The sequence below is a fragment of the Leucopleurus acutus genome, assembly GCF_964270905.1.
Source record: "Leucopleurus acutus genome assembly, chromosome: 2".
NCBI lineage: Eukaryota > Metazoa > Chordata > Mammalia > Artiodactyla > Delphinidae > Leucopleurus > Leucopleurus acutus.
This window is the reverse complement of record NC_139143.1, coordinates 76,704,901-76,726,595: the sequence shown is the minus strand read 5'-3', so window position 1 is coordinate 76,726,595 and position 21,695 is coordinate 76,704,901. Positions and strand designations below refer to the sequence as shown.

Below are 21,695 nucleotides of genomic sequence, written 5' to 3'. Positions count from 1 at the left end.
AAACTCAAAGAAATACATACCAAGACACATTATAATCAACCAGCTGAAAACTAACAAAAAAGAAAAAAAAATCTTCATAACAGAGAGAAACAACACATTAACTACAGGGGAAAACAATTTAAATGACTGCTGATTTCTCATCAGAAACCAATGCAGGCAAGAGGAGTAGCATAACATTTTTCAAGTGCTGAAATAGAAGAACTGTCAATCTAGAATTCTATACCCAGGGTCGGCAAGATCAAGTGCCTTACAAAAGGTGGTAAAAAGGGAGCCAAGAAGAAAGCGGTTGACCCATTTTCTAAGAAAGATTGGTATGATATGAAAGCACCAGCTATGTTCAATGTAAGAAATATTGGGAAAACACTAGTCACGAGAACTCAAGGAACCAAAATCTCATCTGATGGCCTCAAGGGTCATATTTTTGAAGTGAGCCTTGCTGATCTGCAGAATGATGAAGTTGCATTTAGAAAATTCATGCTAATTACTGAGGATGTTCAGGGCAAAAACTGCCTGACTAATTTCCATGGCATGGATCTTACCTGTGACAAAATGTGCTCCATGGTCAAAAAATGGCAGACCATGATTGAAGCTCACGTTGATGTCAAGACTACCGATGGTTATTTGCTTCGTCTCTTCTGTGTGGGTTTTACTAAAAAACGCAACAATCAGATTCGGAAGACCTCTTATGCCCAACACCAGCAGGTTCTCCAGATCTGCAAGAAGATGATGAAATCATGACCCAAGAGGTGTAGACAAATGACTTGAAACAGGGTAAATAAATTCATTCCAGGCAGCATTGGGAAAGACAGAAAAGGTCTTCCAATCTATTTATCCACTCCATGATGCCTTTGTTAGAAAAGTAAAAATGCTGAAGAAGCCCAAGTTTGAATTGGGAAAACTCATGGAGCTACATAGTGAAGGTAGTAGTTCTGGAAAAGCTACTGGGGATGCAGCAGGTGCTAAAGTTGAGTGAACTGATGGATATGAGCCACCAGTCCAATAATCTGTTTAAAAATCAGACTTCTAATGGTGACAAATAAAAGATCTTATTTGTGAAAAAAATAGAATTCTATGCCCAGGAAATGAAGGTGAAATCAAGACATCCTCACTGTAAAGGAAAACTAAAAGTATTTGTCACCATCAGACCTACCCTAAAAGAATGGCTAAAGGAATATCTTGAAACAGAAAGAAAAAAGAAGGAAACTTGGAACATCAGGAATAAAGAAAGAGCAATGGAAAGAGTAAAAATATGGGTTAAATATCATGGACTATCCTTCTCCTCATTTCTTTCTTTTTATTGGCTGCACCAGGTGGCTTGCAGGGTTTTAGTTCCCCCACCAGGGATTTAACCCAGGCCCTGGAAGTGAAAGTACTGAGTCCTACTCACTGGACCACCAGGGAATTCCTTATCCTTCTCCTCTTGAGTTTTCTAAATTATATTTGACAATTGAAGCAAAAATTATAACATTACCTGATATGGTTCTCAATATGTGGAGAGGATATGGTTAAGATAAGTTATTAAGGAGCGATGGTAAAGGAATCTTGTAAGGGTAATGTTTCTACATGCTAGTTGAACTGGTAAAAAGCCAACATCAGTAAACCATAAGTTACGTATGTTTAATGTAATGCCTTGAGCAGCCATTTAAAAATCTATTCAAAGAGATATACTCAAGATACACTATAGTAAATCAAAATGGAATTATTAAAAATATATTCAAATAACCTACAGAATGGCCAGGAAAGTAAAACGGAGGAATAAAAAACAGAAGAAACAAGAAGAAAATAAACAATAAAATGGCAGACTTAAGTCATAATATATCAATAATTACATTGTATAAATCAATGGAACAGAATAGGTAGCCCAGAATATACCCACACAAGTATAATCAACTGCTTTTTGACAGAGGTATAAAAGCAATTCAAAATAGACAACTAGTGAAAACATACTGTATAGCACAGGGAATTTTACTTAATGCACTGTGGTAACCTAAATGGGAAGGAAATCCAAAAAAGAGGGAATATATGTATATGTATAGCTAATTCATTTTGCTGTACAGTAGGAACTAATACAACATTGTAAAGCAACTATACTCCAATAAAAATTAATTTTAAAATAAAAAGCAATTTAATATAGAAAGGACAGTCTTTTCAACAAATGGTGCTGGAACAATTGGACAACCATATATTATGTATATAAGCCTCTTGTGGAATAAATGTATTACAAATATGTTCTCCCACTACATGGCTTGCCTTTTTACTATTATAATGGTTACTTTTGATTAAAAGAACTTCTTAATTTTGCTGTACTATACTCTAAGCCTTCATTTTCTCACCTGTAAACTAGGCATTATGGTAGTATTTCACTCACAGGGTTGTTATGAGGAATAAATAAAAGAATGCAGGTACTCCTGGTACTTAGCAAAGCTCAAAAGATATTATTTTTATCCCCAGTGCCACCCTTTTCTCTCTGTATAACCTTCTATTTCCTTCCAGTTTCTCTATTATGAATCTCTGAAAGGTCATATGTGTAACAGAAAATGCTGGCCATATGGAGAAAATTGAGATGACTCATTCTCAATCTCATGACCCCACCTACTTAAAATCCCAGCCGGGGTGACTACACCGGGTGACTACAAGAGGGAAGTGGGTTCATTTTAGTGACTGACATCCAAAGAGCAATATGCTTTCTTCCACAGCATGCTTCACCTTCATCTTTCTCCTCTGCCAGCTCACAGGTGAGTCCAGCAAGATCTTCCTGTTTTCTGGACTGCCTACCCCATCCTGCTTGTAGCTCCAGGCTTCTGGCTCCACTCTGGGCCTCTGGCTCAACTTAGGAGGCTCTGCTCCCTCATCTAATATTGCTTTTTTTAAAAAAAAAAAAAATCTTTATTGGAGTATAATTGCTTTACAATGGTGTGTTAGTTTCTACTTTATTAACAAAGTGAATCAGTTATACATATACATATGTTCCCATATCTCTTCCCTCTTACATCTCCCTCGCTCCCACCCTCCCTATCCCACCCTTCTAGGTGGTCACAAAGCACTGAGATGATCTCCCTGTGCTATGCGACTGCTTCTCACTAGCTATCTATTTTACATTTGGTAGTGTATATATGTCCATGCCACTCTCTCACTTTGTCACAGCTTACCCTTCCCCCTCCCCATATCCTCAAGTCCATTCTCTAGTAGGTCTGTGTCTTTATTCCTGTCTTACCCCTAGGTACTTCATGACATTTTTTTTTCTTCTTAGATTCCATATATATGTGTTAGCATACGGTATTTGTTTTTCTCTTTCTGACTTACTTCACTCTGTATGACAGACTCTAGGTCCATCCACCTCACTACAAATAACTCTATTTTGTTTCTTTTTATGGCTGAGTAATATTCCATTGTATATATGTGCCACATCTTCTTTATCCATTCATCTGATGATGGACACTTAGGTTGCTTCCATGTCCTGGCTATTGTAAATAGAGCTGCAATGAACATTTTGGTACATGACTCTTTTTGAATTTTGGTTTTCTCAGGGTATATGCCCAGTAGTGGGATTGCTGGGTCATATGGTAGTTCTATTTGTAGTTTTTTAAGGAACCTCCATACTGTTCTCCATAGTGGCTGAACCAATTCACATTCCCACCAGCAGTGCAAGAGTATTCCCTTTTCTCCACACCCTCTCCAGCATTTATTGTTTCTAGATTTTTTGATGATGGCCATTCTGACTGGTGTGAGATGATAATTCACTGTAATTTTGATTTGCATTTCTCTAATGATTAATGATGTTGAGCATTCTTTCATGTGTTTGTTGGCAATCTGTATATCTGCTTTGGAGAAATGTCTATTTAGGTCTTCTGCCCATTTTTGGATTGGGTTGTTTGTTTTTTTGTTATTGAGCTGCATGAGCTGCTTGTAAATTTTGGAGATTAATCCTTTGTCAGTTCCTTCATTTGCAAAGATTTTCTTCCATTCTGAGGGTTGCATTTTGATCTTGTTTATGGTTTCCCTTGCTGTGCAAAAGCTTTTACATCCTGTGGTCTCTGACTCACAGAGGGTAGGAAGAGACTGGAGGGAGAGGAGAAGGAATGACTTTGGGAGTTGACTGCCCTTCTGACTGTCCCAGGGAACAAAGGGCTGAAAGAAGTGGTGTTGGGTATCAGGAAAACCTGTGTCCTTATCTGGATTCTGCCATGAAATAGATGAAGAATGTCATCTTCCTCGGACCTCAGCCTTCCTTCATTTTGAGGGTAATTTTAAGAACAAAATGAGATGGTACAGGTGTATATTTATTTACTTAGAAATATATATTTAAAATATTTTAATTCAAATACATTTATAACATTTATACATATACTTCTATGTTTTATATTTATGTAAATATAAATATGTATTATTTAGAAAAATATTTTAAATTATTATGCATTTAACAATCATACTGATGGCAGAGAACATTTGAATTTTCTCTCTTAACCCAAGTAACCCAATCAGTCTCTACTTAGAAAACCAACTCATAGGTAGGAACTTTATATTTAATGCCATGAAGGACTGAGGACTTTTCTATGCCTGTCACAGGTATTCTAGCCTTTCAAGATGTTACTATCTTCAGGGCTCTCAGGAAGGACCAGGAACCCCATAAGTTAGGAATATCTCTCTGGTCATCAAACTCATGGAGAACCACCATGAGGTCTCCCTCTGAGGATTTGGTGTGGCTGGTTCATTTATGTGTGCCCCAGGCCTGCCAGAAGAGAACTGCCCAAGCCCACGTAGTAAGTCAGGCCTCGCTATCCTCTCCTCCCCGCCACCTGGTGTCTTGAACTGTTCAGCATCAACAGACTCTCACCCTCTGTGAGTTCGTTAAAAGTTTGCATTTTTAGGAAGCACCTGGTCCTGGAACTGGAACTGACCCTTACTTTAAAAATCACTCCTTGAACGGAAATGGTGATCAGAAGGGGAACTTGGGGATGGTGAAATGGGGGAGGACATGGCAGGACTTTTCAAAACCCAGGTGCCCACCTGAAACATGATCTGGGGCAGCAGGGTGCAAGTTGCAAGTGTGCGCCCTGCTCCAGGAGGCTGTGGCAGCCTGTGTGCTATACCTTCCATGATTGAAAGAATAATCTGAGATTGTCATAGAGCCTCCAGTGGGCAGGACAGTGAAAGCAGTGCTGGCCCTGGAGAAGAACTCCTGGGCTTGACTTAGTAGCTATATTATTGTGGATAAGTTTCTTAGCCTCTGAACCTCGGTCTTTACAAGTATGTAAGAGAAAATGAAACTTAACTTGCAAATTATTGTCATGTTTTAAATAAGATATCAAATGCAAAACAATATAATAATAATCACCATTTATTAAGCTCCTATTACATCCAAGGCATTTTTCATACAATCTCCTCACAAATCTACAAGATAGATATTATTATCCCCAAAACTTAGGCTCTGAGAGGTCAAGTGTCTTAGGCACGATTACACAGCTATTAGGAGGTAGAACAGAAACTGAGTTTCCAAACCTAGTGCTCATTTCATCACACCAAACTAATGGCCTAATATTGTACCCTCAGAAAAAGTGCTCAATGAATGTGTATTTGAGATGAATCTTCCCCAGAGATTCCTTCCCTCTCCAGGTACATGAGGCCAAGGTAGGCAGTGGAAATGCCCAAGAAGAGTAGGGAACTCCATTTCTAGGATGTGAATGCACCAAACAAAATTCACCCTGGCCAAATTCAGAGGGACCAAGGAATAACTCTTGCAGCCTCAGTATTCTCATCTGGAAAATGGACACAATTTTATGATGATTATAGGATACAGTAGGGTTGAGGAGACAGTTTATAAAAGGAAATCAGAAAAAGTGGGTGAGGAGGTATTGGGGAGGTGTTGAAAAAGACCAGAAGAGACAAACAAGAGGAATGTTTCGGAGATGAGTGAGGGGCAGAACAGTAGGGAACTTGAATATGAATGTTGCAGGTTAGAACTGGAGTGTTGGCAAAGGTGGCTGGTGAATTGGGAGGCTTGTCAGCCTCTGTTCCATGTACATCTTACATGGTACTGATTGTAAATGCCCTTTCCAAGTACATTAATTAAGGGGAATTTGGGTAAAGAACAGTAGTTTCCAAAGTCGTTTTTTTCTTTTTTAAGCGGTGGTTTCCTTTTATAAAAAGAAAACTTACACAGAAACAAACAACTCTGATGCATAGAATTGAAGCCTCCCTGATGGAAGGGGGTAGTTCCATAGCTTCCACCCCATCCCCTACCCCCTTGACCTCCATATAAGCTCCCAAGAAATACACTGAGGCACTGCCACAGACCTCAAAGGTAGCAGGGGCACAGCTTGGGAAACCCTGCCTTAGGAGCCCTTGTTACTAATCCTGGCCTTCCACTCACTTGGCACACATCACTATAACCTTCAGAGCACCAGACTCTTCATCTATAAAATGGGATTGGACTAAGTAGTCCCTAAAATTCCTCCTAGCTTTGAGATGCTCTGATCTTTGGTTTCCATGGTGAGGGTGGCATGACACTGTGGTGCATTCTGATAGAGGCACCCAGTACTGGAAGAGGTGCTCAGGGACAGGGCTGGCAAGCAGGAGGTGGGCTTTACACACTCCGCTATGCCGAGGTCTTCCTCCTAGGTCACCATTCCTTGATTCTGGCTGTACTGATGGTGCCCCTTCCTCCTAATTTGGCTCCTTCCCTCCACTCAACACATGAGCCTTGGGGGAACAGGTTAAGGGGAGGAGGTGACAGCCAAAAGGAAAGACACGTAGCAAAAGGGAGGAGCTGTTGTCCGTTCTTGTTATGAAGAGCATCTTAGGGCTGAATCTTTTGGTGCCAAAAATACCTGAGACTTGGCCAGAGCAGAAAGCAGAGGGTCTCCTGCCCCAGCTTCCTCAACCTCCAAAAGTAGGTTGGTGGGGATGCTTGCTGTAGGAATTACCTCCCTGCGTGGTGATTGGACTTACTCTTTTGCTGTGAATTAGCCAGTGACTGATGTATAGGCGTTAGTGTCCAGACCACCTTCTAAGAAGCTTACCTTACTGAGAAGCCATCCAAAGAAGTTTTGGGAAATCTCACTTTTAGCCATTCTTGCAGAAATGAGACCAAAAAGTGGGAAGCTTTCTCAAACCCTGTCTCATAACACTCCTGCCTGTCGTTTCCTCTTGCCTCCCACCATGTCTCAGACTGCTCTGTACTTCTCAAAGTGTTTTCACATCTGTATTCACCCTTCATCCTTCCCTAAATCTTGGTGAATAAAGATTATTCTTTTTCTCCTATGAGGGTAAGAACACTGAAATTCAAATTTACATTTAGGATGTAAACTGGGGATAAGCTGAAATTCAAAGTGGTAGTGGGAGGTAGCAGTGGAAAGAATGCAGGCCTCTAGAGGAGATGGGGGAACAAACTAGCTTCTCATGTCACTTCTGCCACCTTCCAGTTTGGGGCCTTGGGAAAGTCACTCAGCATCTTGGACCCCCAATGTCTTCATCTATAAAGTGCAGCTTAACCTTTATCACGTAGAGTTGACTTGAGGATCAAGAACGGGAATACCCATTAAACCAAGTATTCATTGCTGGAGTTATTATTACAGTGGAACCAGAATGGAACCCAGGTCTCCTGACCCCCATTTAGGCCAGACCTCTAACTTTTTTACACTGCTGCATGTTGTCTGGGAGAAGAGACCATCTCCACATGTCCCTGGATGAGACTCCAGACCCCATCACCAGGTGATCTGGAACCTAATGCCTGTAGATCAGTGATCCGCTAACTCACAGCAAAATGGTATGTCCAGTCACCACCCATGGGAATAGCTCCTCATGGGGAATTTCAAGTGGAAAATGAAGTGATATTCATGGTGGAATTTCAGGGGGTAGGTGTGAGAAAGAGTTGAAGACTTCCTCAGGGAAGGGCTTTGAACTAGGATTTATGGGTCTTAAATAAGACTTAGATGGACAGAGAAAAGGATAAAGCACCAATAAAAGCGTGAGTTAGGAGGTAAACTGGGGATAAGCTGAGGAAGGAGCCCTGGCTGCTTGTCTGGTGGTAGTAAGTGGGTGGCAGTCCAAGGCTTCATATCTTCCCACAGCATCAACTATTGCTGGCCTAGGAACAAAAGCCCTGATACAATCTCAGATTGTATCTCAGATACAATCAGATACAATCAACCTGGGACATGTGATACCCCTGAACTAATTACTGTGCAGAGGAAAGCTACCACTTGAGTTGAGTTACCCAAACCATATGGCTGCTACAAAATGAGGAAGGACTGAAATGAATGCAGAGGAGGCAAGTTACAACATTCACCACATTGATCCAGGGGGGAGGGTAGATGAGTCTCATGGGGCCCAATCCTCCCTGGCCTTGTAGATAGGTGTTAGTAGCTACTCATTCTCTAGGGCCTTCTGATCACACAGGTCATGTTACATCCCCCACCCCCATCATGTGTTCCCTAAGTACTGTCATTTCCCCTTTCACAGCACATGTTGTTACTCATTTAATGACTCTCTCCCAATTCCATGAGTGCAAGGATCATGACTATCTTGCTCCCCAGTTATACCCTCAGCTCCTAAACAGTGCCAGGCACAAGTATGGAACTAAACAAATTTTAGTTAAAGGAAGGAATGACTGAATGAGCAGAGCATGACTTACCTAGACATTGTAAAACCCTATAGGGTCACACATCACAGATGGAGAAGCCATCAGAGAAAGAGGAGCTTCAGTTTAGTCTTAGAAGCTGAGAAGAGAAGTGTCTTGTTTCTGGACCCCCTTTCACAGTCAACTGGGAAGAGGAAACAAAACTGGCTAGGACTTAACCAACCCAGGCCCCTAACGTCTGAGCTCACATTTAGGGAATGGCATGGAACTACTTTCTTCTTTTACGACTCTTCTCCTCACCCTGAAGATACAATAAAGATAGACCAATATCTTCCACCTAGGTTCATGTTGGCAATTTGCACTGTATTGTCCTCCAATTTCATTCTAACAAGGAACAATGAATTTGGAGATATTTTCTTATATCTCCACACAATTAACATTTCTTAAAATGTACCCTAGGAAGATAGCACCATGTATATAAAGATGTAAAAAGAACAATTAATTATTCATGGCTTAAGTGCATGCACACATGCTAAAACACTAAAACCACATCCTTACAATTTTGTTACCTCCTTGACATATACATGTCCCCCAAACCTCACATGAAAATTAAAATACTCAAAGGTGCCCTAATCCAAGAATTGAACCTACTTGGGTGCAAGTGATATCCAATCTTTATTTGACTGCAAAATATTCACGCCTTCCATCTCATAGTTGAAGTAAGAGAATGAATACATTAATTGATAAATCAAAAATTCAAATAAAACTGGTTTTGTCTATAACATTTACTGGAAATATTTTGACACCCCATGAGATGATCAAAGAGAGAGTAATGAAAAACCATCCTCCCTTAGTATTAGAGTAGCAGGGAGGGTAGCTTTTTGGAAAGATCAGCTTACTTAACAGGATGATTTGATAAAGGCTTGAGTGATCCAAAGTATATATGCATATATATAAATTATAGGGGAAAACTGTTTGAAAACAGGAATCAGCTCCTAAAAGGCATTTACTCAGGAAGAGAAACAAGTACTTTTAGAGATAAATTTAGCAAAAAATTTGGTCAAGATCCAAGACCTGTTATCAAGGGGCTAGGTCAACATTTGGTAGCACCAGATTCCCTTACTCTGGGGGCGCTGGTAGAGCAGCTTGTACTTGAAGGAAGGTCACCAAAGGACTTGAATGGTAAATCGGGATTCCATGAGACCCCAGGGCTTCAGAGTTGACACCTGAGCCCTTGAGGGAACTAAAGAAGGGGACTAATGGAAAGGGCTGGAGCTGGTACAAATGCCAAGGGACCTTCAAACTGAGCCATAGTGGAAAGAGTCCAGACTCCAGGGCTGGAGTGACATTGGGTTAAATCCTCAAATTATCACCTGCTAGCTTTGTGCCCTTGGAAAACTTACTTACTTTTTTTGAATCTCAGGTTTGTTTTTGTTTTTTTAATCAAATCCAGTTAACAAACTTTTGCTGTAAAGGGCCAAATAGTAAAATTTTAAGCTTTGCAGGCAGTATGATCTCTGTCACAACTATCCAACTCAAACTTTGTAGTGGAAAAGCAACCATAGACAATGTGCAAAGGAAAGAACATGGCTGTGTTCCAATAAAACTTTATTTTCAAAAACAGGGGGCAGGCCAGGTTTGGCCCATGGGCTATTTATTAGGTTGCTGCTCAGTTGACCACTTCTGGAAGCTTTTTCAGCAGCCATTCCTAACTGTTTTTCACCTGGAGCCACAAAATCAGTGATGGTTGTTTTCAAGTCACACTTTCTGAGGTGAATTAAGATTGCACTGAAACAGAAATTTGGGAGGCAGGGAGCAGTAAAGCCCTACTACAGTTCCTGATAGTTCAGGTTAAATATCACAAGGTAGCATGGGCATATTCCAGAGCTCCCAGTCACTCACCTTTTTCCTCTCCACTCAAGGAAGGATATTGTAATTCAAGTGAATGAGAACCTCATTTGGGGATGAGCTTGAATTCACTCCCATCCACCATAAAATAAAAAGATAAATCATCCTCAAACTTCTAAGCTATCACTATCTTTAAAGACTTACAGCTTGCCTCCCGGTGCCCTGGTTTGTGCTTAAGAACCTCTGCCCCAGGTCAGATAGACTGTTACCTTCTTCATCTGCAACAAAATCAGCTCTCCCAGGAGCAATCTGAGAGTCCTAAATGGAGCTTGGACAGTAACCTCCCCACTTGTCACCCCACAGGAGCTTGTCAAGGATGCAGCCAACTTCATGGTCTACCTCAGAGCTTGGTCTTTTCAGCCAGAGATCTCTGGGAATGGGGTGGGTTTGCCTGTAGTCACCCCTTTCAGACAGAGAGTTCTGACCTCAGTGCCTTTGTGTGAGTGAGGTTCCAAAGGGTTTCCCAGGACTGGTTGGGTTAGACTGAGAGGGTTTCTTGGGACCTTTCCAGGACCCAAAGGGAGTGAGTAATTGGTGGCAAGGTCAGGATCTCAGGTTTATTTTATGGTTCTCTGTTTTTACAGGGCCAGCAGCCTGTGGAGTACTGAAAAAGCTAGTTGGTGCCCTTGGTGGATCTGTGAATTTCCCACTGAATCTCTCAGTAGATCCAATTGACAGCATTATCTGGGTCTTCAACACAACCACTCTCGTCACCATACAGCCAAAGTTGGCAGACAAAAAAGCCCTTATCATAGTGACCCAACATCGTAACAAGGAAAGGGTGAATTTCCCACATGAAGGCTACTCCCTGAAGCTCAGCAAACTGAAGAAGAATGACTCAGGTGTCTACCGTGTGGAGATACACAGCTCAACCCTCCAGGATCCCCTAACCCAGGAGTATGAGCTGCGTGTCTATGGTGAGCAGAACCAGTTCCAAAGGTGGATGACTGCCTTCTTAAAATGGTGAACTCCCTGATATTGGAGCTGTTCAGACAAAGGCTGGATAAACCCTTGGCAATAAAGTGGAAGAGGGAACTCATGCATGGATGAAGTAGATATAGCCAACCCTTGAAGTCCCCTCTTAGATATTCAGTAAGAAGGATTGTGGTGCAGCAGATAGGCTTTATGAGAAGTGACAATCACGCAGGTCAAATGTTGGCTTCTCTACTTACTAGTTACATGGCCTTAGACAAGTTACTTGATCTCTTTGAAACTTAGTTTCCATATCTGTAATGGGGAGTAAAGTGATCCCTATCTTAGAAAGATTATCAGGTATAACTATCAATCACACCTCTTCCCGTGAAGATTCTAACCAAATGAGAAATAGACACAAGAATCAGAAAGGAAGATAAAAATATCAGCTTTATTTTTTCTGGTAAAGCTGGATAATAAAAATACTTTCCCCCAAGTCTAGACTTTGGTGCCTATTCAGGGAAAATGAACTTATGAAACAATTACTCAACCAGCTAAAAGAATAGCTGCCTTTCTCACTGAACTGCAATATCAGGGACACCAGGAGATGGGCCTGCATGTTTGCCTGTAGGAGGTAGACCATGCACCTTGATCCAGGTGTGTCCTCCATATAGATATAGTTGAGAAGAATGGAAGACATGCATTCTGCAGGCAAACTAGCAGGGGTGCGGGGAGGGGGTAGGGTAAACCACATTTAAACAGCAATCATAACAGCCCAAACATGTAAATAGAGAAATGTAGATGAGGGATGTCAGACTCACCATCTCAGCAATGAAACAATTGCTCATCCTCTGAAAGAGTGAGCACAAGGTAGAGAGGGGAACCAGAAGTGTTGTTCCAATACCTTTGTTCTCTCCTAGAGAGTAAAGTGAGTCTCTTCAAGGAAGCCTGAGGACAGGGGAATAGGGAGCCTCCAAAAAAGATAAAACTAATGAACATCTAAAATGCTTTTAACACAGTGCTTACCATATGCCTGTGCTTAGTAAATGGCAGCTCATTCTTGTTGCATTGTAATTATTTCTATTACTACTGTTGTTGTTTTATGGCTGTGGGCAATCTGACCTAGATAGTTCTCTTCCCCAGATAAGAATGAGAATTCTGCTCTGAATTGCTGCTTCCTCTCCACTCTGTAGCACACCAAGGAGATTCAGGTCCAAGGTTTACAAGAATAATGCAGAAAAAATGAGGGCTATGGGCATAATTTCCACACTTGGTTGTCTATTTCTCTTTTACAGAGCATCTATCAAAGCCCAAAGTCATCATAGGTCTGCAGAACAATAAGAATGGCACATGTGTAACCAATCTGACATGTTCCATGGAACAGGGAGGAGAGGATGTAACTTACAGCTGGAAGTCCCTGGGACAGGTGACCAATGAGTCCCATAGTGGCTCCACCCTCCCCATATCCTGGAGGCAGGAGAAAAGTGATATGACCTTCATCTGCATGGCCAGAAACCCCATCAGCAGCAACTCCTCAAACCCCATCTTTGCCTGGAAGCTCTGTGAAGGTGACTGTCTCTCCTCTTTCTCCAGGAGCCCCTGGTCTTAGGACCTATATCTTCTTCAGGTCCTGGCCCCCCATGGGAACAAGCCCTTTGTGAAAACTGGAAGCCCTGGGGAAGTCATCAGACTGGGAGGAAGGTTGCAATTGCTCCAAAAGTTGGGTCATTTTCCCTAGCTGACTCTTCTCCCTGCCCTGTGCCTCCACCCATTCTCTCTTTAAAGGTGCTGCTGGTGGCCTGGCTACCACTGTGATCCTCAAACTCCTGTTGTCACTCACCCTGCTCTGTTTCATTGCACTGGTGCTAATTATTTTGATCACACGAAGAGAAAGAAGAAAAGGTAGAGCATGAACTATTTTTGTCTTCACCCTCAATCATGCATTTTCTCCTTCACTCATTCAACAGTATGTTGGACTGTGTGCCAAGCTTGGTGTTAGGCACTAAGGATGCAGAAATGAAGAAGCCATCATCTCTGTCCTAAAGGACAGCACCAGCCATCTGTACTCCTTAATTCTGGAGTGGAGAGAATACCTGAGCCCTTAACTTCTCTCCTAAGACAAAGGTTCTCCTAATTCCTTCTCCAGTGCCTGCCCTTCTCCTTCCCCTCAGAGGGACTTACTAGTGTATCCCTCCTGCTGACACAGGTCACACACTGTTGACTCTGCTCCCCTGACTGGGAGGCCATGGCCTTCAACTCTGAGGTCCACAAACCAGCACCGTCCGTTCAGCCCATCCCTGTCAGAGCCCCCAATCCATCCCAGTTCTCTCCATTGGATCAACTCCAGAGACTTCTCTCTACTCCCCACCTCAGTCTAGATACATTACTCCTGGAGAAGCCTTTCTCTGTCTTTCTCCAGGCTGTACCCTGTGCTCTGTGTCCCTAAACCCTGCTGATTTGTCTTCTCGGGTTCCCACTGATACTGTCCACTCAGGGTATTGGGGAGGGACCTAAGCGTTGGTTGGGTACGAACTGCAAACTTTGAGATATTCTCTCCCTCCTGTAAACACTGTAAAAGCATTTCTGATCTCCTCTGCTTCCTCTTTTGGCTGCCTTTGTCCAGAAATTGGGAAGTGAAGTGATGAGGGTGACCAGTTCATCTTGGGGTTCCTGGGTTTAGCACTGAAAGTCTCATGTCCTGGAAAACCCTTCAGTTACAGGGAAATCAGGATGGTTGGTCACCCTAAATGGGTCATCCAGATGGTGGGCCAATGGGGGTGGCCAGGGGAAAGAGGAGCCAGCTCTGATTCTCTCCCAACTTCGTTTCAGAGTCCATTGAAGAGAAGAAGGGACTGAACCTTCATCCAGAAACTCTTAACTACTCCCCCACTTTTGGAGAGGCCTCGGAGTATGACACAATCTCTTACTTAAATGTGAGTTCTTTCCCGTCTTTCCTGGGGACTGATTCTCCTCTCTGAGGCCCTCCTTGTTTTACTTGAGATTTTTCCATGGATTTGGGCAACATGGGAAATGAAAATGTATAACCCTTTAAACCCAATGTACCTGTGTCTCCCCCAAGTCTTCATGGATTCTCTCTTGTGCAGGAACTGGTGGTCCCTGGAGCATCTGGCTCTGACCTAGCCAGTAACGCTCACACTGTGATCTACGGAATCACTCCTTCCCCTCCACTGTTCAAAATGGCCACCCAACAGACCCAATTCCTTTTGCATAGGATGGCGGGTAGAGAAATGTGACTTTGATATGATGTTTGAGTTATGGTATCAGAAAACTGGCTTTAGAGATGCCATTTCCTCTGAGGCAACTCAAGGAAGCATCAGGAGGGGGCTCAGAGGGTCCATGGTGGCTCTGGGCCCTCACTCAAGGCTTCCCAAGTGTGGGTCGCCAAGCTGCAGTGAACAAACACAAGGTTAATTCAAAGAACACTCTTTGAAAAGAAAATCCTAAGACTAAGGTTTAAAGAAATGCCAATAACAAGAGACAATTTGTAGACAAGAACTAGGTAGACAGCTTCAAAAGGTCCACTGGCAAAAATCATTGCAGCCGAGGCTAGGCTTCTCCTTAGGGTTCATAGTGCCCTTTCCACATTGGCCCACTTAATGAAGAAATAAAAGCACTTTGGAGCTTCAAAACTCTTAGTTTTACTCCAGCCTTCAGTGTCTCCTGATCAGGATGCATCTTCTTACACTTATCCACAACTTTTCCAAGAGGAGATATTATGTTTCCTCTTCGAAGTTGTTGGTGTCCTGAGAGCTCCTTCCTTCCTCACAGGGGTGACCTCTTTGTGCTTCACTCAGCCCGGCTTCTGTCAAAATCGATCACTTTATCACCATCCTCCCTCTTCCCCTGCTCAAGACACATTCCCTGGAGACCACAAGACTGTCCTAGATGTTCAGGAATAAACTTCACTGACCCAGGATATTTTTCTCCAGCCTGGAAGGAGCTTTTGTTATTGCTGTCATTGTTTTGTTTTGTTTTATCCCTTTAGTCATCATTTCTGATTTGCCCCATAAGTTCTTTTGACTGATGGAAAAGTTTATTTCCAACATTGACAATATGATTTCAAATTATCCTTTAATAAACTTAGGAGGCTCATAGCTCGTGGGACTTATATATCTTACATATTTATTAAGTAATTTTTTATTAAGTAATTTAAACAAGATACAGTTTAAACAAGATACAGTTTTAAAATAATGCAATTTCTTCTTTTTAAAATTTTATTTATTTTTGGCTGCATTGGGTCCTTGTTGCTGTGCACGGGCTTTCTCTAGTTGTGGTGAGCAGGGGCTACTCTTCGTTGCGGTTCACAGTCTTCTCGTTGCAGTGGTGTCACTTGTTGCGGAGCACGGGTTCCAGGTACATGGGCTTCCGTAGTTGCAGCTTGCAGGATCTAGAGCACAGGCTCAGTAGTTGTGGTGCACGGGCTTAGTTGCTCCGTGGCATGTGGGATCTTCCCAGACCAGGGCTCGAACCCGCGTCCCCTGCATTGGCAGGTGGATTCTTAACCACTGTGCTACGAGGGAAGCCCGCAATTGCTTCTTCAAAAAACTCATTAATAATTACAATAGCAGTCACTGACAAGAGCACTTCCCACTCCCCCATTCAGGCTCCAGAACCCTCTCTTCTCTCTCACCATCTCCTCCCACCTCTGTTTTCCCTTCTCTGGATTCTGGGTGTCTCTTTGGCCTTGTCTATGTGACCCAGGGGGGTGGCAATGATTTCTTTTGTTTGTTTTTTGTTTTTAACAGAGCACTGTACCAGAGAAAAATGCAGTAAATACACTTTATTCCACTGTGCAAATACCCCCAAAGGTAAGAAGCTTTAGAGCTGAGTTTTATCTTAGCTGTTCCATCCTTCTTCCTGTTTCAAGTTTAGCTAGAATTTCTTGGGCCCCAGAGATCTCATTTTCCCTGGTACTAAAAGGCACACCAGGATACCCATTCCCTTTGCTTAAGGTTACACAAGTATGTGGGGAATAGAAGAGAATTGTGTTTTAGGAGTGAAAATGGGGGCAATGTGGAACAAATAGAGTAGGAGAGAGGTTCCAGGCAGGATCAATAGGGAAAATCAGCAGGATCCTGACTGAGGGCCTGGGAAAAGTTCCATGGCTTACGCTGTGCCTGGGAGAAAGGGATCGCTGGGGAGACAACTCCGGCTTGTTTCTGAGCCACTAGTAAACTGGAGGCAGGAGAGTGTTCCTCTTCTTTTCCATGGTCTAGCTATGTTACATGCGATTTGCAACTTCTCCCCAGTCAAGCTACTAACGTAGTAAGCTTTTAAAGCTTATTCCTTCACGGATCACACTTGGCAGAAGCCAGGAATGCCTTCCTGTCTCCTCTCCCAACCACATCAGAAAAATGAGGATGGGTAATGCACTTTGCCTAGTAATAGGAAAGGTTGGTTTGGATAGATCGTTAGAAGGAAAGTTGAGTTCATTAAGCATTCAACAAGATAAATGTGGGTTAGGCTTGGGGAGTAGTTTTTCTAAGGTCAAAATGATTAAACAGTGGGAGAAAGCATAGCGAGAGGTTTAGGTTGGGTACCCTTGGCAATGAAGAGTGTCTGGGATGGTGGGGTCTCCTGGCGGGATCCATAGTTCTGCTCCTCTTCAGTGTTCTGCATCCTTATGTCTGCCCAGCAGGTGGAGAAATCCCACTCACTGCCCACGTTGCCAGACACACCAAGGAAATTTACCCATGAGAATGTCAACTAAGCAGCCATGTGCTCCAAAGAAAATGGTCAAAAGATTTCTCTGACTTAATCAAAAACATCAAGGAAGAATGAAGGACACTGACTTCCTTCCAGAATAAAGTATCCCTTAGGCTCCTACAGACTTAAGAGTTCCCAATCTGGGAATTTCCTGGTGGTCCAGTGGTTAGGACTCTGTGCTGTCACTGCTGAGGTCCGGGGTTCAATCCCTGGTTGGGGAACTAAAATCCCACAAGCAGTGTGGTGAGGCCAAAAAAAAAAAAAAAAATAGAGAGAGAGAGTTCTTCATCCTACCCACTGCTGAGAAATCTCTTCAAATCCAGAATCCCTCCTGGAAATGTGATTGGGAATTTATCAGCCAACTCAAAGCAAGGGCTTAGAAGCATCTCTGTTGAAATGTAAATGCGGTTTCACACATTTGAATGACAGCTCCCATTCCAGGGTTTGGAGATGAGGAATATACCAAGGGTTTGGTTGCCAAGAGGGCAAGAACTTCGGATCAGCCAGCTGATGTTCCCCGCAGAAGCAGAAGACAGCAGTCAGAAATGGATTTATTTACTGACTCATCAACGACGTGCCTGGCACTGTGCTGAGCTAACTGTGATTTTCGTCAGATGTGCTCTCTGTTCTCCTGAAACCGACCCTTCATGAATTATTTCCGTGGGCAGTGGCATCAGGCCTGACCACGGATTCCCAACACCCAGGGGGTCAGGTGTGGATTCACAGGACTTGGGAGTCAAAGAACACAAGGACAGAGAAGCCAGGTAGAAGACCAGGTAGAAGCCAAGTGAAAACTCAGAAGTGTGATTGACCACTGCCCAGCTTCATTTACACTTTTGTGCTGCAAGGGAGAAACCCAGGCCTTAGGCCTATGCAGGAGCCCATCTCAGTGGAAGAACTGCCCTGAAGACATACTTTGAATCTATTTATAGGAGACTTGCAAACATTTAAAGTTGTTTAATTCATTCAATGAATATTTATTAGGAACCTCTGTTAGGTCAGTCTAGCAAATAAGACAGACATGATCCCTGCCCCCATAGAGCTCACCTTTTTAATGAAATGAGAAATATGTGGAGGGAGAATGTTGCTTTGGATGTCTTCCTGGACACACATCTTGAATGGAAATGTTGGAAAGGGATCTGAGGTCTCAGGTCTAGGGTTGTGAAGTATTTCCTTTATTCAAGGGAAAACAACTTCTGCATTGGGGGAGTACAGTGCCTCACAAGCAGTGCAGCACTCTTCCTGAGGGATTTTGGACAAGAGTGAGTTTTATAGAGTTTTAGAAGAGGCAACTTAGAAACAGGGCGTGATCGGCTAAGAGGTGGGGATTTCCCTCTAAGTTCTAGTTTCTAGGGTAAGGTGAGCTAGGGAAAGCTGAGTTGGAGGATTGTGATGAGTGGATGTTAGGTTCCTGGACAGGTGTTTCCCATAAGTGCAGGCTGACTTAGGCTTAGATTCGTGATGTGGGCTGGACCACTGGGGCAGCTACCATTTTGTGGGTCCAAATATATGAACTATTAGAAATAAAGTGAAGAAATGTGTGTTAAAGTTTGTGAAAGGAGAAAATATCTGCTCTGTGTAGAAAGGCCCACGTGGGAGAAGAGCAAGTCCACTGGCTGACAGCCAAGCTGAGCTTCCAGCCGACAGCCAGCACCAGCTGCCAGCCACGAGAGTGAAGCCATTCTGGATATTCCATCATTCTTGACACCTCAACCAACATCACGTGAAGCAGAAGAACCAGCTAGGAAATCCAGAGAATAGTAAGAAATTTAAAAATTGTTGTTTTAAACCATGAGAGAGAGAGAGAGAGAGAGAGAGAGAGAGAGAGAGAGAGAGAGAGAGAGAGAGAGAGAGAGAGAGGAAATATCTAGAGAAAAAAAAACTTCCGATAGGGCTTCCCTGGTGGCGCAGTGGTTGAGAGTCCGCCTGCCAATGCAGGGGACATGGGTTCGTGCCCCGGTCCGGGAAGATCCCACATGCCTCGGAGTGGCTAGGCCCGTGAGCCATGGCCGCTGAGCCTGCGCGTCCAGAGCCTGTGCTCCGCAATGGGAGAGGCCACAGCAGTGAGAGGCCTGCGTACCGCAAAAAAAAAAAACTTTCAGATATAAAATGGCCAATGTAAGAGATAATAAGCTGTCAAGAAAAAAACTAAAAGGGAGGGGACCAACAGAACAGTCTGAGGCTGATTTGAGGGGAAACAAAGGTTGTGAGTAGGAGGCAGTCCCCCAGCTCTGAGGAACCTGGAGGAGGGCCCAGCTGGCCTCCACGTGGAGCCCTGCAGATGTAGAAGAGAAAAAATAATTTTCCTCTGCCCTTCTGGGTTCTTGGCTGAGACCCCACAATAAAAAGATTAACAGAAGAAAAGCAAACACGTTTGATAACAAGTATTCCTCCTATATACATGTGAGATACCCAGGAAAACTGAATAAACCTCCCTGAAATGGCCTCTTCCATCACCATCTCCAGCCAAAAGAAGATGGAGGTGGGGGCAGTTATGGGAGGTTATCAGGCAAAGCACAGTACCACATGATTGTTACACAGTTTTAAATCACTGCACTCTCCACTGATGAGTTTTTAGAGATTTAGTCACCCCCCTCCTCCTGGTACAGAGAAGGAGACGCCCTTGCAAATGGAGATTTCTCTTGTAAATGTAAATGTCTCTTACAAAAGGGTAACTTCTACTCATTTTCAGAGCTCTTCCTATGTCTGTTGTTTCTTAAAAGTAATCAGCATAAAATAATCCTTATGCCAAAGAGGCATATTTTTGAGGTGACAAATTCTGCTCCCCTTCACAGATGTGTCCTTTCTGAGACACCACATCAAATAGAGTGTGATTCACATATAAATATTGTAAATGTCTGTATTTATTACTACAATTACCTTTTTAATAAAATAAACATGTCTTGAGGAAGATTTTTTTTTTCTAATTCTCACAAAGATTGGTGTGGGGTGGAGTGGGGTGGAGTGTAGCTATAGCAGCACTTGGAGGGGAGGGTGATCTACATTGGAGCCAGAAGGGGAAGCTACCAACTGAGTATATGTGTGGCCGACACTGATGCCACCTCAGCTGTGACACTGTACCACATCTTCATGGCCTAGGGTGAAGCCAGGGTGGCATTCATCATGGCACAAAATTTAAGGGAGCACCAAAACACTCAACCATCAAGGTAAATAATATTTTTGTGCAATATTTAGAAAAATCAAAATTAATGCGAAAAATCCATTACGGGTGAAGGAGTGTTTCCCTTCTTTCCCCTCTTAGTTCTTTTGGCTAGCAATTAAAATGACGTAAGGCAGATTAACAGGAGAAAATCAAATTTATTACATGCACAGTAGGAATCCATATAAGTATGAAGAATTTCAAAGACAGCGAGACAAGGTGAGATGTGTATGTATTCTGGACTGAGGAGAAGGAGGTAGGAGTCTGAAGTTTCAATGGGAAGTAAGGTAACTCACAGGAAGATAAAAAGAGTTAATGTTTGGTAAACAAATGTTTACTGGGCCATCAAAAGATAATGGGACACAGGACTTTGACCAAATGGGCTTTGCTAGGTTCTACCACTGTCTGCCCCTCCTAATATTTTATATAGTTTTCTATGATGAGAGCATCTTCCTGGACAGGCCTCCTATCTTAAAGTCTTTTAGTCAGTAAGGGGTAAGTTCAAGATTCTTCCTGAGACACCAAGATCTGCAGCAGAGAAAAGATTTATTCTTGAGGCAGCCAAGTGGAGAGACAGGAGAACAAATCTCAAATCCACCTCCTCAAAGGTGAGGGGCTCAGGTTATTTATGGGGTAAGAAAGCAGGGTGGTCTGAAGCATGGGGAATGTGGGAAAAGGTGAATGGAAATAAGAAAAAAAAGGTGAGATAATCATCATTCTGCACACTGCAACTAAACTACAGGCTTCTTGGTAGGATGCATATTCAGAAAACGGCTGCATGCATGTCCTCGGGGTGGAGTTTTAGACCCTCTGATGTTAAAAGGTCACCGAGAGGACACTCATGCATGCCCAGTTGGAGGGCCAGAGGTCTTAACTGGCTCAAGCTCCAACTGAACATAGCTAACTCCAAATTCCTGAAAAACAATTAAGGCAAACATCTTATCATTTAGACTACATGACTCTTGGAGAACATGAAAGTTTTTGTAAAAACTATTAAAGCAAGCTTGATCAGTGAAGGCAGGTTACAAGTGTAATGGATCTAACTGATGACTAACCTTGGTAATTTTCAACTCAAAATAATCTGCATGCCAGGGTGGCACATCTTGGGGTGGTCTGCTCTCTGCCCCATCACTGTGATGGACAAAATATCAAAATTTTAAATAAAGAAATGCCATGCCAAGTCAGATTGGAAACTGAAGGAAAAGGAAAAATTAGTAATACTGATTCTGTCTTTAGTCAAAATTTTGATACTTTGTTCTCTGAGCTGCGTTGTTCTCTCTCCTTCAGTCCAAAGCCAGGTGGGTCTTTAGGCAAGAGTGTGAGTCCCCCATTATTCTAAGTGGAAAAAAATACTAATTTACAGTATTCCCTAAACTGAGATGACAACCTCTCTGGGTGTTTGCCTGACTC

The 21,695-nt window shown here is 42.8% G+C and overlaps 1 protein-coding gene and 1 pseudogene across 2 annotated transcripts; both read left to right on the top strand.

The window, feature by feature from the left end:
- Positions 1-303: 303 nt before the first annotated feature.
- LOC309975766 (small ribosomal subunit protein eS1-like) lies at positions 304-1,003 on the top strand (annotated as a pseudogene). The gene has a single exon. The product of its transcript is annotated as a small ribosomal subunit protein eS1-like (transcript).
- Positions 1,004-2,639: 1,636 nt separating this feature from the next.
- Positions 2,640-17,200, top strand: SLAMF7 (SLAM family member 7). The gene is made up of 7 exons (XM_082865614.1): positions 2,640-2,735; positions 11,071-11,403; positions 12,694-12,966; positions 13,184-13,300; positions 14,228-14,331; positions 16,165-16,227; positions 17,055-17,200. The coding sequence occupies exons 1-7, from the start codon at positions 2,681-2,683 to the stop codon at positions 17,127-17,129; spliced, it is 1,020 nt and encodes a 339-aa protein (XP_082721740.1). The 5' UTR covers positions 2,640-2,680; the 3' UTR covers positions 17,130-17,200.
- The last annotated feature ends 4,495 nt before the right edge of the window (positions 17,201-21,695 follow it).

Coding starts and splice junctions, on each gene's coding strand:
- SLAMF7 (XM_082865614.1), top strand. CDS start 2,681: ATGCTTTCTTCCACAGCATGCTTCACCTTCATCTTTCTCCTCTGCCAG. Junction 12,967..13,183: donor TGCCTGGAAGCTCTGTGAAG/GTGACTGTCTCT, acceptor CTCTCTTTAAAG/GTGCTGCTGGTGGCCTGGCT. Junction 14,332..16,164: donor ACACAATCTCTTACTTAAAT/GTGAGTTCTTTC, acceptor TGTTTTTAACAG/AGCACTGTACCAGAGAAAAA.